This window comes from Cyprinodon tularosa, unplaced genomic scaffold (genome assembly GCF_016077235.1).
Source record: "Cyprinodon tularosa strain WSP-4 unplaced genomic scaffold, ASM1607723v1 ctg25, whole genome shotgun sequence".
Lineage (NCBI taxonomy): Eukaryota > Metazoa > Chordata > Actinopteri > Cyprinodontiformes > Cyprinodontidae > Cyprinodon > Cyprinodon tularosa.
In genome coordinates this window covers 2,163,418-2,182,130 of record NW_024038928.1, presented here as the reverse complement: position 1 = coordinate 2,182,130, position 18,713 = coordinate 2,163,418, and the positions used below count along the sequence as shown (strand labels likewise).

The 18,713-nt window shown below is 43.0% G+C and overlaps 1 protein-coding gene across 2 annotated transcripts in view; it reads left to right on the top strand.

The window, feature by feature from the left end:
• Positions 1-18,713, top strand: part of LOC119785531 (E3 ubiquitin-protein ligase DTX1-like) — a 37,930-nt gene that overhangs the window by 4,576 nt on the left and 14,641 nt on the right. For both annotated transcript variants that reach the window (XM_038288253.1, XM_038288254.1), the window contains exons 3-4: positions 15,421-15,635; positions 16,050-16,936. In XM_038288253.1, coding sequence (XP_038144181.1) covers positions 15,421-15,635; positions 16,050-16,936 — 1,102 coding nt within the window. The remainder of the gene's footprint in view (positions 1-15,420; positions 15,636-16,049; positions 16,937-18,713) is intronic.

Here is an 18,713-nt window from a genome sequence, read left to right as displayed (position 1 = left end):
ATTTTTTTGATGCAACTTTTCTACTTCTGTTATTTGCTGTTGTTTCTAAAAACAATGCATAACGCTATTACAGCTTTCATTGATTTATTTCAAACTTGAAACTTTGTTTAGCCTGTAGGGTTAAAAAAAAAATAATTAATCGAATCGCATCGTGGTGTATTCTTGAGTATCGAAAATAATCGAATCTTAGGGTCAGGAAATCGATACTGAATCGAATCGCCATGATGGATGTGATTTACACCCCTAGTCAGAGCTGCGCTGCACCCTGCAAAAAAATCATGTCTGTGTGATCAGCCCTGTTGACCTGCAATGAGCGCTAAAAGCTACAACCACGTCTCACAGGATTTTCTGTTGGATCGGACGGAAAATCAGGTTCGGTGTGTTCAGGGGTTTAGAAGGTGAAGGAAAATCAAACAGTGACTCTAAACCTTTGGCTCTAAATCTGGGATTCGGTTTGAGACGTTTTGTCTTTGATCAAAGTAACAGTTGTTGAGTTCCTGTTGCGTGGCGCCGTCAGCAATCAGACTGAGGCGTCTCCGGCCACCTTAAGGCTTGTTTATCCTCCTGCAGCGTGTCGCAGTGAGCTTTTCGCAGATATTTTTGCGCTGTTATTCCACGCCACAACGCAAGAGGGACAACAGGAACTAGCTATGGGTCTAGATACGGCCGAGGCGGCGAGGAAGTGGGGGCGAGTTTGTGCGACAACAGAGGGACATGAGGGCGAAAAAAAGGGGATCCAGGTGTAAAAAGGGTCCCAGCTTCCTCGAGCATCTCGCTCTTCTAGCTGCTCCATCTTCCCGAGTCGTTTTCCACAAACAAAACAAGCCTGTAAGGTACCAAACAGGAAATCAATCTGACCAATCAGAGGCCTCCTGTCTGCAGTCACCTACCATTTGGGAGAGGTGCAGCAGAGTGTCTGCTGAAGGGGCGGGGCATATCTGCGTTAACTGCGACACACACGCAGACGACCTGATTTCTGAGTATAAATCAGCCTTTAGACCTCAGAACGCTGCAGGTCGCCATGTCTTCCAGAACTCATTTGCAGCACAGCATTATTCCTACAGGTCGCTCTCAGACTGAAGGGGGGGGGGTGCTTTTCATTCCTGGAGCTCCAGTTCCAGCTGGGTCTGCTGAAGGAGACATTCCCAGAGCCACACAAAGCTGTAAGGGCCGGGGTCACCATGCGGGGCGGGGCGGGGCGGACGGGGGACGCTCACCAGAGACCAGGGGGTTTGGGTTGATTGTGGTGACAAACAAAGGAGGACGGAGCGCCATCAGACAGTCTCACTAACTGCTACGGAGGACGGCCACTACACCAACAGCTGCAGCTCTATATGCTTTATTGTTCTATGTCGATTTTTGACGATGGATTTCCATCAGAAACTTGCAGGCAGTGAGGATTCTGAGTGGGTTCTGCTGGTGTGACCACAGGAAGTTATTAAAGCTCCTACACTTCCTGTCTGAAACACCCAGAGGAAATGGGTCCGTGTTTATTTGGATTTCCATTCCTGTCTGCAAACAAACGTAGGAAGGAATAGAAACGCTAAGAACGATCAGCTGGCTTCCTGCGATGCTGCGATGGCCGAGCAGCACGCCCGTCAGCAGCATGTTAAAGACAGCAGTGAGCGGCTCTGCGGAGATAAGCTGGCAGCTCATTTATTACCTGTAGGTTCTCTATAATTAACCTTTTATTCCAGACAATAAATGCTTCTATTAGCATCACTGTTAAAGAGGAACAAGTGAGTCGCTCAGGTTTCTGTTTTTATAAGGATTAGGCATCCAAACAAACCAGATCTTTCTCATCAAGTATGAGGAAACAATTCTTACATCTAAGTACTCAATGATGGCGATGTGATCCAAACTCTAACTTAAAAAACTGTTTTGATTGTGTCCTCAGATAAGCTAAGACTTCATTAGAACCAGATCCACTTACAGACCGGTCTGACATGAAGCTGCAATCCCCTGCTCCTTCTATCGCCTTGGTTCACTTCTAAATACTCACTGCTGACATATTGTAGCTGCTCAGCAGTCCGGCTGTTTAAAGTCACGCTGTCGTTCAGCTTAGCTAACGATGCTTCTTCTAGTTCTGGGGCCTTGACTTAATTTTCTGGTGCAATGCTGTTAAACTGGATCATAAACTAACAATGGCTGTTAGATCATGGTAGTATTTGAGCACATTTATGGATACATGTGCCCTCAGTGTATCCTCAGTTATGTCATATAGGATGAAGCGCACACGCCTCCAAATTGCTCCCTTCTTGGCTTCACTGGTTACCATGGGGACTAGGGGTGGAAAGGTTCACAAAATCCATGGTTCGGTTCACGGTTTTTAAGGTTCGGTTCGGTATATGTTGATTGTTAGCCTGCCTGACGTGTTGGTCGTGTTGCTGTTAGCATGAACAAAATGGGGACTAATAGAAACTATGAGATTTTCAGGCTGTAGTTTAGATTACTCATATTTTCTGGTAAATAAGTTGAAATAACCCTAACTATTTCTTTTCCTTTTCTAACCACTATTTCTTGACCTCATATTTATCAATGAGGTTTGGTAAACTTTGATAGTAGAATACTACAACCAGATACATTTGAAACAGTGTTTTTTAAAAAAAAAACATTGATTCTTCGCACCATCTAAGACTCTGAGAGCTGCGATAAAAATGCTTAAACTATTTCCCTCTGTGTCAGAAGTTTGCCTTCATTTCTTCTTCGTTATTTGGACTTTAAACCCTTTATAGGGGGTTTAAAGTCCACCCCCCCCCCCCATTGAGGTCTAGAAACACTAGATCTATATCCAACCATTCAGCAAAGATGCTGCTACATGGCTGTGCATCTTGTTTTGACATTTGACCAATTAGATGAGCCCTTGAATGATATATTACCTACTGGAAACTAAGTTTCTCCCCAGCTTAAAGACAAGAAGGTAAAAAAGTTAATTGAAAAGTTAAAAAGTAAAGTTTAAAAGTTAATAAGCCAGGTTAACAATTATATTTAGGTTTATAAAATAAAAAATGTAAGTGCCAGTGTCAGCATTAATGTCTCTCAGGATATGTTCTCCCTTTCAGTGTTTTTCATGAATTTCTTCTAGAAGTTATTTTTCTTAATATATTCGGACAAGTTGGTGTTTCCTGTTATTACACTGACATTCATTTTTGCCACCAAAATATCCAGATTTATTGAATGTTACAAAGGTAATAAGGTCTCATCCTGGATTCCAATAACATTATTGGCCCTCAGTATTTTACTGAATGCGCTATAAAGTAGGGATGCACGATATAATCGGCCCCCTATCGGTATCGGCCTGTATCGGCCTTAAAACTGAATATCGGACATCGGCCACCCCACCGATATTTAACCCGATATTTGATCAGCTTCTGAGTTTCTAAAGTCTAAAAAAAAAAAAAAATAAATACTACTTCTTCTTTTTCCTCAAAAACCTCTTTTTTACAGACTTAAAAACTTCTAAAGACGAGGGAAAAATATTGATACATTAAAATATCACAATATCTTCATATGCTGATATATTGCCATTTAAAACACCATATCAATCTCTTTTACTAATGAAATATAGCTATATGTCATCGTTATGCTACGAAATCCCCCGAAAATTCACGAAATGTTGCCATATTTTTATATGTTGAAATATTGACGCGGTATCGATCTATTTTACTAACAAAATCTCACAAGAATTTGCAAAATATCACGAGAGTTAGTAACAGAACGATGAAATTTCACGAGATTTTGAAAGTAAAATAGATCGATACCACTTTTTAAAAAATCAATTTTATATCAGCATATGAAAATATATTTGAGTATATTATTTTTCAAAGTGTCAGAAATGGATAACAAAACTGCTATTTTCAATGACTACGTATTTTATTCCAGCTTTAACATCAGTATCGATATCGGTTATCGGCTACATGAGTTTTAAAATATCAGCATATCGGATATCGGCCAAAATCCCAATATCGTGCATCCCTACTATAAAGGGTTAAGATGGGATGAAATGTTTTTGGGATTTCTTCCATCAGCTTCTAATTTAGCTCAGCTCTCCAGACAGCAGCGGTCTAGCTGCGTCAGGGTTGTAGCCCGCCGCTGTGATGATGACTTTCAAACAGTGACATCGTCTTTAATCCTTTATCTAATCTGATAGTAAGTGGAGGACGGTTGTCTCTCAGGAAGACACGTTTGCCTTTATCTGAGCTTCAACCTGACTGATGTTTTCAGATCTTCTTTCCTCATAACGTTGATTTGTGAAGCGCACCAGTCCCTCCTGCAGGAGCATCAACAGCATGATGCTGTAATCCCCATAATTCACAGAGACGATGCTCTTTGTTCTCCTAATGGAACATGTGCCATATAATAAGATTCTCTGTCCCTGAAGCCTAACTATTTATATTGTTTGTAGAGAAAAGCTTTCCTTCTGCTTTTAGCCTTTAAGTCCGTGTAAGTACAGGAGTTGTTTAGTTCTTCAGTCCTTCTTCAGAGCTCCAGAACCCGTCTTCTTCCTGAAGGTTTTAACGGCTGGACGTTCTCATGCTGTTAACACTTTATTATTATTTTGGTTTGAACAGACAATCGTAGCTCTTAAAACATCTGAAGATGCTGAATTCCTCCTCATATCTTTGGTTATATCTTCTATTTTGAGGTTAGTAAATAGACCCAGAGTCAAGCCTGCTTTAAATCCAGGTGTAAATGGATGGAGGAAGAATATTTTCATAGCAGCTTATGTTTAAGCTCTTGAATGAACACATTAATTCAGTTAATATATAAACTTATCTTCATATTTGTTCCTTTTTAACGTTTAGATAAACATGAAACCAGATGTTTCATCTGTAAGAATAAAACAACAAGTACAGATCAGAAAAACAAAGTCATTCATAAGTGATTCATACTCATTTTAAATTTGATTTCATTACTTCCAAATATTTTATTCTAACAATTGAAACCTTTTAATAGATTTCCAAATTAACACCTCATACGTTTTCAATTCAACTCAGTTTATTTCTATGGCACCACTTCACCAGATCATACAGTCAAATTGATTCTATCTAAGTCGATTGCATCGACTCATTGACTCTTCAGCAATCACTCACACTAAGCATGCTAGCAGCGACAGTGGAGAGGAAAAACTCCGTATTAACAGGAAAAAACCTCCAGCAGAAGCAGATTTTCATTGATAGTCATCTTAGCTTATATGAATGAACCTATCAGAAGCTTGGAAAGCCATGACACTTTTGTACTTTCCCAGGCTGCTAAAAGATTATTATAATCTGCGTTTGAATTAAAAGTTTCTATTTATTTTTAGTTGAAACTGATCTGAAACGGGTTTAGTTTAGCTGAAAGCCAGTCAGTAAGAAAGAAAAGCATCTGTGATGCTGATGTGGTTAAATAACGACCTGATCGGCTTCTATAAAGCAGCTTTTCCTCTAAATGAAGTGATTCCGTTTAACTCGAATGGATCTGGGTTCTCTTTCATGCTGCGCCTCCTTTGGTTCACCCGATCTCTCTCCCACTACAGGGTGGTTTGCTCTGTTTTTCATTCTCACTCTCTGAAGCTGAAAATTGAGTCTCAACCTGAAACTCAAGGGACCGAAAGTTTTCGAGGCGGGACAAAGACGGAGGGAGTGGAAGCAAAGCGGAGAGCAGAGGAGGGTGAAGATGTGAGCGAAAGGGTAACAGGATGTCAGGCTACTGTAGAGAGATGGTGGGAAGAGATAAAAGCTTATCAGATTAAAGCCGAGCATCAAAACAGCAGAAAGGTTGTTCCTTTCTCTGAGTGTGGAAGTGGGAGAGGTCACACTGGTTCTGTTCTGAGACTCAGTATCGGGTTACTAGGTGGGTGGGGGGGCCACATGAACACAACCAGCTGTCAGAAAATACTTCAGTCATTGCATCATTTCTCTGATTTTCAGTAAAACTTAACTGTTCATGATGGGAACCTTCTGGACTTTTTCTCACAACAGACAGAAACCCTGCAGGTCGTTGATCCCTCTGGATCTCTGGGTGCTCAGACTCTAACATTTAGAAACATAATGATTATTTTCCCTCCAAATGGTCCTCACCGCTTTCAGTTCCCATCAGTAAAGTCGATGAACGCAGCAGGAGAAGCAGAACCGGAGCCGGCCCCCTGCTCTGAGCTTCAACAACATGATGGTCTCACTAACACTGCTTTGCTGAGGCTACTGCCTCCTGCCTGAGGACTCCCTCAGAGTCCACATCTGGTCTTTCCTGCTCGTTTATCTCAGGGGGTTGGGTCAGATTATTGGGTATGTTGATTCTAGAAAGGAATAAAGACCAATTTATTCTTCTGACGTATAGCCTCTGCACCCGTCTAATCTGTCTCTGTGCTCGACCACGGCTCCAACGCAGAGATTCTGCAACCGTCGTCGCGCACCTCAAAAAAAATCCTGACTACGCGTCGGACGGCCACAAACCCACGCAGAACTCAAGCAGAAGTGCGCAGAGAAAAAGCAGCTGTGATTGGTCCTTGGTATGCCTTTCCGGCTCTCTGTGGTCGTCCTTCTCTGTTCGGTGCCGGGGCGCGCCATTTTTTAAAAACCGAGGAATAACTCCAATGGACAACTATGACGAAAGGTTAATCGAGGAGGTTCTGAAGTACAACCACGATGCCTCAGACAAATTATATAAAGATGCCAAGGTCTCCGCCAAAACGAAGTTCTCGTGACAATCCGCCGAAGTTCTCGTGACAATCCGCCGAAGTTCTCGTGAAAATCCGCCGAAGTTCTTGCGAGTCCTTGTGCTTTGGCAGGAAACTGCTTTGCATCACTAGAAATTCCAGGTGGACGGTGCAGAAGCATACCATAATATATTTGAGTATATTATTTTTCAAAGTGTCAGAAATGGATAACAAAACTGCTGTTTTCAATGACTACTTATTTTTGTCCAGCTTTAACATCGGTATCCCAGTATCGTGCATCCCTAGTAGATGTTTCACCTCCAGGCTTTCAGTTTTTAAAAGCTTGCTTGCTGCAGGACTTACTGTAACCTTAGTGAGAAAAAATCTTTACTTCTACTTCCATGCATGGATTTGCTGCTGTCTGCTACTTTCTGTTTGGTGACAAACCCACTTGAAGCGTTTGACTGCCACCTAAAGGACTGGAGGGAGAAATGTAGCGCTTACTCTAGTCAATTATTGGATGATTAAAATTGGGTTTCTGCGATTTGAAAATAGCTTTTTGTTAATCTTCGATTATATTGCAGACAAAATAAATGTTCCAGCCATAATCTCCTCATGGTTCTGATCCAGTATGGCTGGAACCTCAGAACCAGGCGAGGGAGATGAAATCTGAGCAGGGCTGGATGTGTAGCGCTGAAATCTTTCACTGTCTCATCATTCATTACTGGTTTTGATTCCGTTTCTAAGAGCGTATTGGCGGCGTTCTCAGCCATAACCGATTGTCAGCCATTTTAGATCAGTTCTGAATTTTAGGGAATGGAATCAGATTTTTTAGATGAATCGTTTTGTTGGTACACTGCTGGCAATCTGTCTGTTTCTTATCTGTATTCATAAACAGTTTTAGACAGGAGTTATAAACACCTGGACTAGACTCAGGGTTCTGGTCCATACTCGATGATATGAGCCTTCGTGTTCATCATTTCTGGATTAATTGCTGAATAAAACACACATTTACTTAAGAAGGGAATTAATTGGTAAATTTGTTGAGATTGCTTTCAGATAAAATCAAAGATGCAACCGGTTTAGACTAGACTTCAGAGTTTGATAAAATGCTCAGATTTACATCCAGGAAACCTTCCTGTTGGTTTTATTTTCATGTAAACGTTTCTGGTGGAAATCTTGGATCGTCTTCAGCCACCTGTGGTCCCTGAAGCCTCATGTCCAGCCTGTCCTCCTCTCACTTTCCTCTGCATTAAACTCTAATTAAACATTCTGTGGTTCATCTTCAGATTTTAACCATTCAGGTATTTATTTCCTCACCAGACCATCAAAACAAAACTCTGATTCATTTCCTTCTTTGCTTCTGAGAGTTTCTGCTCATGTTGTGAAAGAATGAGGAGGAGTATGGGGTCAGATAACTGTCAATAAAACCTATGCACAGGTGTCTGAATCACTTGTAGATCTTTAAAATATTTAATTTCAGTAAATAATTTCAAGTTTAAAAGTTCCAACTTTGCAAAAATACACATAGAACTAAGGGACTGGTGATCCTTATGTGTATATCATGGTTTGCACTTTTGTTTTTTTCAAAGCTTTAGCTTCCAAACTTGTATTTCCACAAATATAAGATCTTTTGTCACGTTTCTTTATTACTTAACAACAAGAACAAATTCGAATTTAAAGTTATACACATTTAACATTTATTTATTCACACACTGAAGCATGCGATTTTATGTAAAGTTGTCTCATAGAGGAGGAACAAAGATTAAAGGAAAGAGGAAAACTTGAAATCAGTCAGCAGAGGAAGATGAAGATGAGGAAGGCTGAGATGTCTGGTCAGTTTAAGCGTCTGTGTCTCAAAGGGTTTCTCTCTTTGCTTCTCTGCCTCTAACTCTGTATCACTTCTCGTTCTGCTGCTGTTCAGTAAAAATGTGCCACAGATTGACCTTTGACCTCCTGGGTTGCTCTAATTTTAGCCTCTGAGCCTTCCTCATGGTTGGGTTAGCTGATGGGTGTTGGCATTTCTCTCCTGGATCCCTCAGCGGCGTGCGGCTCCAGGAGTCAGAGCCTGTAGGTGAAACGCCGCAGCGCTGAGATGTTGGTGAAACTAGTGATCAGTGTGATGGAAGGCAGAGAAAGTGGGCGGGGCAGAAGAAGCAGCTCCTCCCTTGGAGATGACCGTCCCACAGCATCACTGACGTCCAGAGGAACCGCCTCCATGCTTGACCCTGCCATGTGTTTGCCCGCTGGTCACTCTGCAGATGTGCGTGTGAAGCAGAGAACAAAGAGGAGCAGATGGTCGCCTCCTTCAGGCCTCCCTCTGCTCTTCATCGCTCCTCACACTCCTCTCTCTAACATCAGGCTGTCCCCTTCGAGGCAGATGGACCTGTCAGCTCCAGCTTTGTGGAAATGAGGCCAGTTGTTTAAATGCAGTCAGGATCACCTGGCTGAGTGGAGGAGGAGTATTTTCCGGCTGTTTGGTGGGATTGATACGATAATCAGATATCAGTGCCATCACAGCCCTACAAACACAAACACTGCTCTTTAAAAGGCTTTAAAAAATTAGCATTTTTTCATCAATACAATCAGTTACTTTAGGCACTGCTTAACATTTAATGAGCATGTTTTTAAGTAAATATTAACATTATTTCTGCTTTTATGAAACTAATAGTTATGATATATTGATACTATTGTTTAAATTTTATTTTTAAGGAAACATTTTCAGGTGATTATGCTGAATTACTTTGGTTTTCTTTAGCCGAGTTAAAATCTATACAAGCAAACCTTCCAATGTTCAGCATAAAATTTCATTTAATTATCAGTCCTACCTACAGCTGAAGCAATTAATTGTGATTAATTGATTATTTAAATAATCATCAACTAATTTAGTTAATCATTACTTGGACTGTAAAACATGACTTAAAATGATAAAACGACCCACTTAGAGAAGTACAGAGGAGGATTAGGGCCACTGAAAAAAAAAAAAACGCATATATATCCAGAGTTCCTCAAGAGGAAAAGTTGTATTTTCACCTGGTTTAGTTTCGTGAAACGTTTTCTTTAACGAACCTTAGGCTACCCAATTATTAATCGAATATAATCAACAGATTATGGGAAATAATGGAAAATAATTGTTGGTTGCAGCCCTAGTCTGACCATAATACTTTCTTTTTTTTTTATATCTATTCAATATTATGTTGATTTCCTTCAGTGATGTTTAGTTGTTAAAAACATCTCTTCTGATTTTAATGCAATTTAATCTGCTTATATTCAGCATAAAGCACAAAAAAAAAAAAAAATATATATATATATATATATATATATATATATATATATATATATATATATATATATATATATATATATATATATATATATATATATATATATAAAAGGAGAAAATAGCCAAGTTACAAACTTTGAATAAAAAAATTTTCAAGGTTGAATTCTGGATTTCATTTTTTCAAGAACAGTCTGTCCATTAACAGCACTAGAGTGGCCTGCCCAGGACGCTTGAAGTGGTCTCGGTTGGTCTGTGGTGATCTGTCCTCCCTGGTTCTGTTTCCACCTTTGTTGGGTCCGTTGTTGTCCCAGAAGTTGAATGCGACGCTGGGGGCTGTGGTTCCTGTTGACTGTGGGTTGGTCTCTTTTTTTTGGTCCCTTTCATGGCTGGGTTTGGTCCCTCGTCGTTCTATTTACAATACGCGTCCTTAGTTTGAGAAAATAATGGAACAAAATTCACTACAGAATCTGTAACCTGACTCCGCCAGATGGATTTGCGCCGCATATCCATCTGGAAACCCTTGAAGTAATTTTGGGAAGGGGCGAAAATACTGGTTAGCTGATTGGCCTATGTTGGTGATAGACGGGCCAAATAAACCAATCAGATCAACGAAGCATATGACGTACTAACAGAGCTACGACGAAAACACAACCACAAGCCAGGCTACTCTTGCCGAAGCCAGTCGGGAGAAGAGCAAAAACATCTTTTCCTCTGAGAAAAGCCTCCAGAGCAGTGTTTTGCTCTTCTTTCAGTGAAGAAATACTCTGTAATTCCGATAAAACTTGCTCGATAGCCACGCTAACGCTAGTTTCATCGGCTGAAGCCGCCATGTTCTTTAGACTGAACTGTCGCGCTTCTCGTTGCGTCACACACAACCCGCCTCAAAGCCAACGCTGATTGGACGTTCGTTTGGTGAACGGCTCCAAATTTTCTCCAGAGAGTCTCCAGACTGATCTGCGAGTGAAACCTTGAAAGCTCGCGAGATCAGGATGGTCTCACAAGGCTACAGAATTGGTAAACAGATGCACAAATCGGCCGATACAAGGCAAGAAAAAACAATTATATTAGGCCAAAAATACTTGTTTGACCTCCTTCATCTGTTTATAGTGAGCTAACGTAGTTAGCATTATTAGTGGGGGATCTTTGAGGCTTTTTTTGAATTGTGGATCAGCTCACAGAACATTTCCAGATCCGTCATTGAGTGTAACCGAAGGACCGGACAGACGAACGCAGCCTTAGCAGCACCGTCTGATGGAAATCTCGCTTCTTTTCATTAAGTTTGTCTGGTTTTATCTTCCGACTTGATTTTAAACTCACTGCTCATCCTGAACCTAACCAGCTTTTAATTCTTCTCACATTCTTTCTCAACAAGGTCGTTGTAACCGTCACAGACGTAAATTCAGGGTTGGGGACGGTTACAGCCTTTGCTTCCCAAACATAGATGCTTTGAATTCCTGTTTTCTATCCGTGGAAGTGAGCCTGCCTTAGCGCAGCACACTGACAGTATTTGAAAACACCGGCAGTCAGGGACTGATGTTGTCTCCAGAGACAAAGAGAGCTTCTCTGCTGAGAAGACCTTGGCCTGGTTAGCAGGAGTCCCACAGATAGAGCTTTAACTGCACACTAAACACACAGATACTCCCGTTCCCATAAAGGCCTCTCTGGTATTCATGCGAGCACAAAGAGAAAACCCCCACAGGGATCAATAAAGCGGCACATCATTCCTCTTTATTGTTGGCATAATGGAGAGAATATGAAAGAGAACCTGTGTGGTTTGGTTCCCTTGGAGTGGACGGCGGTTTCCTGCTGCTTTCCTCACATTAAATGGCTTTTTGTGGAGGAGACGGCAGAGCGGCCTGAGCGCCTCACTCAACCTTCTCTTTACCCCTCTAACCACAAACATTAAAGATTCTCATCATAGAACTACATCCTGGTTAAGTCTCCAATTTTCTGCAGGATGTTTTAATTCTACGCATTTATTGAAGAATAAAAATCTACTTTCATATGTTTAGTAATGAAGTGAGAAACCATGTCAGAAGCTCAGTCATTACACTCTCACAAGTACAAAAGCCCCTGTCACACATTGCTGATCTATCCGGCATATGCCTGACGCCCCAGAATCTTCTAAAACGCTGGCAGACGCTGAAAGTTCTATGTACTTTTTCAATTTTAGCCGTATACTTAGAGTAGGATTGGGAATCGATAAGATTTACACGATTCCGATTCTCTTATCGATTCTGTGAAACGATTCCAGCTACCAGTAGTTCTAATTAAACATACTAGCAATGAAGGGCTGGATTAACGAGAAAGGAAAAATCCCTTAATAACTTCAAAGAGAGGTAGGAACAGTGGCGGCTGGTGAAAAATATTTTTGGTGGGGCTGATATAGCCTAGTATATGTCTCCAACTAATCCAGAATAAGAATTCAAATAAACAATTGGACAATAAATACAATTTAACAGTAATGATTTAATTTACTATATAATAACAGTAACAGTGATGATTTGGGTCACTGTGACGGGGTTCTTTGGCCTCCAAGAACCCAGGCTCAGTCGGGTTACTGGTGTAGGTGATTTATTGTGCTCAAAAACTCAAAACAGGGTGCAAAAGAAACTAAACATATGAAAGATACTCTGGGCCTCAGCCTCCCTCCAGTTACCAGCAATGTAACAAAGAAATAGAAAACAAAAATGGCCGCTCCTCTTCCAACAGCCCTCATTAAATAGTTTAAGCCCCTCCCCTCAGGCTCTCTTACGGAAGAGGATTAGGGCCACTGGAAAAAAAAAATAAAAAATGATTTTTAAATTTTATTTCAGTTTAACATAGGGAAAAAAGTCAGAATTCTGACTTTAATCTCAGAATTCTGACTTTTTTCTCAGAATTCTGACTTTTTTCTCAGAGATTAAAGTCAGAATTCTGAGATTAACAAGTAACCACATTAAGCACAGCCACTGATAAAACTAGCTACTTACCACCAGAGTTGCCTTCCATGCTGGTCGTAACTTTAGCTTCTGTCTGGAAGCATCAAAAACACAGCATTCATTAAAATGTATGCCATGTTGTGTGCGCAGGTGTTTCTGCATGTTGGATGTATTTCTTCTCGCGGATGTAATCGCCACTTTGCAATGATTGTCACGTCGTACTTGCTTACTGAATGCCATGTGCGTAACTTGCGTAAAAAAAAAAACGTTTCGTAAGTCATGCCGCCCAGCGCTAGGCTCTGGTGCTGCATGGAATCGTTAAGCAAGCTGCCAGACGGTGCCATGGAATTGAAACACACGGAACCGGTTCAGAACAGCAACCAGTTTTTGATTCCCATCCCTAACATAGAGTATTCATAACGAGTCCAGAACTTATGTCCAACTGATGCCTAACTCATGCATAATACACAGCAGCATAATGCCCATGAAATGATGCACAAGCCAGTGTCCTGAGGGGAGCAGCGATGCGCCTGGAGGCGCCCAGCCTGCATAAAAAGATGTCTTTAATCGTGGCATTAACCTAACTGCTGTCTACCTCCAGCCCAAAAAAAAAGAAAGAAGGTTTGCAGTTGCAGCAGATTCAGCATCATGTCTGCTAGGAAGTTTGTTGGCTGTGGGCGTGAACGCAGGGAGGATCCGTCACACTCAACTTCTGACTCAGATAACTTGCCTGTAACTTATGGCCCACGTATGAGCATACGCCGGCATACGCCAAGAAATTAGCTACAAAATTCTTGATGTACTCGCCCTATGTCGATGTGTGCAATCATAACTTACATAAAACGTATCCAACGTATGCCATCATACGGGGGATACTATTCTTCAGCAAGGATTTAGGGGCTGGGAAGGTTGATGAAGGTGAATCCAGGACAGTCCTGGAGGAAAACCTGTGGAGCTGCGTTTACCCTGAACGCCGCTTGTTCTTTACTGTCCACCTGGTGATGGTCGTTTAAAGGCCCTGGTCCACAGGGACCCCTTTCCTGCATGTTTTAAGTGTTTCCTTGCATCACATCGATATTGGTTATCGGCTACATGAATTTTAAAATATCGGATATCGGCCAAAATCCCAATATCGTGCATGGTAAATGGTAAATGGTATGTACTTATATAGCGCCTTTATTCAAGTTAGGAGACCTGACCAAAGCGCTTTACACTACATTCATTCACCCATTCACACACACACTCACACACTGATGGTGGCAAGCTACATTGTAGCCACAGCTGCCCTGGGGCTCACTGACAGAAGCGAGGCTGCCGTACACTGGCGCCACCGGGCCCTCTGACCACCATCAGTAGACAATGCAGGTGAAGTGTCTTGCCCAAGGACACAACGACAATGAAAGTCGGAGTCGGGGCTTGAACCGTCAACCCTTCGATTACAGGGCAAACTCCCACATCCAACGCCACTGTATCTCTACAATATCGTGCATCCCTAATGTCTGCCAATAGGACTAGATCTCCGTTGTGTTCATTTTCAATCATCTCGTCGTCCATACTACTATGCTAACGCCACTGCCACCAAGCTGCAATGATTTGCCGCGAATGAATACCGCCGAATCTGTCGATTCATCTTGTAGTGGTGCGTCTAATGCAACGTAGATTCCCATCCCATTAGATTGAATTTGGTATTGATGACGTGAAAAATAATAACGGTAACTCCATTGAAATGATTCAAAACTAAAGTAACGAGCCAATTTTTTAAAATGTAAGGAGTAGAAAGTACAGATATTTGTGTAAAAATGTAAGGAGTAGAAGTAAAAAGTCGCCATAAAAATAAGTAGTAAAGTAAAAATATCAGAAAAATCTACTTGAGTACAGTAACGAAGTATTTGTACTTCGTTACTTCCCATCTCTGACTCCAGCCCGGTACTTATGGGAGTAACGGTTTCAGTATTAAATGCCATGAACACCTCTGTGCGGCACTTGAATAAACATCCTCTCTCATGCTGGTCATCGGGTCACCAAACCTTTGCTCTCCTGCCTCCTCATCAGACCCGATGTTCTGCTGGTTCAGCTGGATCTGTGGTTCTGGTACAGACTTATGTCACAGCCGACAGAACGGACCGGTTCCCTTGGAGATGGTGTTGGCTCCTGGTTGGCTGGTTGAGCCGCCTCCTCTGCCTCAGTGCAGCACAGAGGGCCATTGTTCTGTGTTTACTAGGATTTTGGATATCTGTGTTTGCATTATTGATCAGTTTGTCAGTTTTTTATTGGGCCTGAATGTGAGAGAGAATAAAACTGAATGGGTGAAAACAGATGAGAGGCGGCAGTCAGAATAGGATTCCAGTATAACTGTGTTATCCACCCAGTCCCAGACTGGTAATGGGAATCATGCATGCAGCCTCAGAGGACATACTGTGACTAATATCAGCTTTTTCATTCTCCTCAGTTTTTCTGTCTCCGGACAGAAATGCTGAAAACATCCTTTAGTAGCAGAAAAATGGATCTGATGAAAAGTTTCCCGTGAAGTTAATAAATGTCATGTTGTTCCTAACCACTTAACACTCCCTGCGTTTCAGGAACCATCCGTCCCGTCCGGAGGACTTTTTATGACCCGGCCTCCGCCCCGGGTCAGGGCTGGCAGTGGGAGTGGGAGAACGACGCGGGAACGTGGACGCCGTACGACGTGGAGGTGGCCATCGCCATCGAGAGCGCACACAGCCGCCAGCAGACCTGGCTGGACCTGACGCCGCTCGGGTTCTGCTACCTCATCGACTTCAAGAACATGACGCAGGTCTGTTTAACAGAGGAGTTCTGGGGTCTAAAAGGTTCTAAAAGCGGTGTGGGAAACAGGCCCAGATCTCTGTTTGGACCCAAGTTCTAGAGGTCGCTAATAGACCAGAATTATTACCGTCACTTTTCCTTCCACCAAATTTTCCATAGATGTATTATAGGATAGAAAGCTGGGTGGACACTCAGCCTCTTACTACTGACCTGTGTTCTGGACATCCGTTCCATTAGCGGCTCAACCAGTGATACTTACTGTTGGACCAGAACCTCCAAAGTTTCTGGTTCTTTTAGAGCCTCACTGTTTTAATCAGCTGTAATTATTTAACTAAATTATTCTATAAATAATTTGACCTTGTTTCATGATGAAAATTCTGTTTTGATCCACATTCTGACTGATCCCGTTTGGTTCGACCCGCAGGTGAACAGGCAGAGCCAGAGGTGCCGTAGGATCCAGCGGCGTGCAGACATAGCGTACCCGCTGGTGTCCGGTCCACTTCCTGTCCCCAAAGGAGGAGGCGTCGGTGGAGGGGGGGGCCTAACCGGAGCGTTGCTGGGGGTCGGGGTGTCCGGAGCCAGCATGGGGGTGGGCAGCTCCGTCACCTCCAACGGAGGCCTGCAGGTCCTGGGCCTGGGCCAGCCCTGTTCCTGCCAGCAGTGCATGCTGGTCCTGAGCGTGAAGAGCAATGCGGGCGGGGCGGGGGGCGGCGCCGCAGCCATTCAGACTCTGAGCCGGCGAGCTTTAACCATGCAGCGGCCCAAGAACTCTGCGGCTCCCGCGGTCAGATCCCTGAGCCCGTCCAAATCTGCCACGCTGGGGCGGGGCCTCCAGCAGAACCCCGCCTACTACCAGACGCTGCCGCACGGCCTCGCCATCACCAAAAACACCGCCTCGCCTCGGAGGAACGCCCAGCTCTTCGCCCAGTCGCTGGCCGCTCTCACTGCCGGTACCTCCTCCATGGGCCTCTCCGTGTCTTCCAGCAGACCCCCCCCTCCGTCTCTGCCGCCGCCGCAGCCTCCCTGCAACCAGAACCCACCGTCCATCCCGCCCAAGCTCTCCGCCTCCACCTCTTCATCCAACGCCAACGACTCAGTGCCGACCGCCACATTGATCACCCCTGCCAGCAGCGTGACCACGCCCCCCTCCCCGGTGCCGTCTCCGTCGCCCGTGGTGATGAAGCCGCAGCGTTCCGCATCCACAACAGTGTGCCACGCCCCCTTACCGCAGCGGTCCAGTCTGGCCGGGTTGAGCAGGCCGGCGCTGCAGAGGATCGCCATGGCCCAGTCCAGATCGCTCATAGCATCAGGGTGAGTGCAGAACCCACAACGCTGCAGGTTCTAACATGTAGATCCGCTCTGCAGAACAGGGCGGGTCCAGACAGGCTGGTTAAAGCTGTCAGTTAGCGTCCTGGAAAAGCTCCAGTTTAGTCTGTAAACAGCTGCAGGTTGGTTGCTGAATATACGTCACTGATTTACCGGATCGCTCTCTGCGTCAGTGGGTGGAGTTTCATGACGGGCTTGAACTCAGAACTCAGAGGAGCAATGCCTTAACCACTAAGGGCTGGTTTTCCTCCTGCAGCAGCTTGTTGCAGATATTGAAGCGTGGTCTGTGCTATGTTATTCCACGCCACAAACCAAGAGGGACAATCAGGAGCTAGCTGTGGGTCTAGATATGTTCAGAGTAACAGCAGTTGTTAGATCTCACCGCAGGCTGAGAGGTTGGTTCTACAGAACCGCTGGTCTCGGAGGACTTAAAGACCAGTTAGGTTTCCTGCTCCACTGAGGGCCCCACAGGGTACTGTGATGATTTGGCTTCTGAATCGACTTTAGGTTCTGTTTGCAGTGTAGTTTAGAAACAGATCTAATAGTAAATCTGTGTATGTCCTGATATGAAAGAACATCATTGATCGGTCCTGATGCAAAGGGAAGATCTATTCAGTCTGATTCTATGTTAAATTAAGGCTTTGTTGGGCTACTGTATAAAGCCTTGAACTCAACGCCATTCCTGACATTTTAAGTTGTCAAAGCTTCCTTTGTGGGAAGAGAAACATCTTCAAACTTGGAAACAAAGTCCAGTAAATTGTTGTTAACTTTTTTGGAACGGTAAATGAAGATCAACTGAGCTTCCTTTTTATCTGACTGTGATATCAGAATCCTGACAGCTGGAGGTTGAATCTGTCCTGTTTTTTCCTGTGTTTATGATAGGGGTGTGCAAAATAATCGTCATGATGATGCATCGTGATTCTAATTTTCGTGATCTACTGCATCGATTCTTGATGCCAAGTATCGATTATTAATTTAAAAAAATTAATAAATAAAATTGCATGAATGGTTGGCGAACATCAGCCAAAAACATGTGTAATACAACTTCCAGTCCAGTAGATGTCGCTGCGGATGTGTTGACGCACGCTGCCTTGTGTCACAAGCATTTCCGGCCGCGGGATACTGCGCCGAGTCATTCAAAAACAAAACATAGAGGAGAAAATATTGCAATGCATCGCATTATTTCAAGTATCGTGATGCACCGTGATAGAATCGCATCGTGGCCTATGAATTAGGGGTGGGTATTGGCAAAGAAGTCACGATTCGATTCGAATCACGATTCACATGCCACGATGCGATTCTATCACGATGCATCACGATACTTGAAATATTGCGATGCATTGCAATATTTTCACTGAACACTGTAGTAAAAGGATACAGCCCTTACCAGTGGCTGACTGGCTGGGTATGATCTGGATAGTGTCTTCAATTGATACATAACTGAAAGCAACCGAATTCATACATAGCTGTATTTATTGAAATGACTTTTGGAGGTGTTGCCATTACTGGACAGAAATATTACTATTACCGGCGTGGACACACTGACAAAAAGATCTTAGGATTCATCAAACTTAAAATAACAAAATAAGGATAATCAGTGCCGTTTACATGGCCTCAGTGGTCCTTCAAACCAATGAAACGAAAACATTAAAATGTTTCAACTTGAAAACTGAAATGATAAAAAAAAAAAAAAAAAAATTTTTTTTTTTTTTTTTTTAATAATCGATTCTTGCCTTCAAGAATCGATGCAGTAGATCACAAC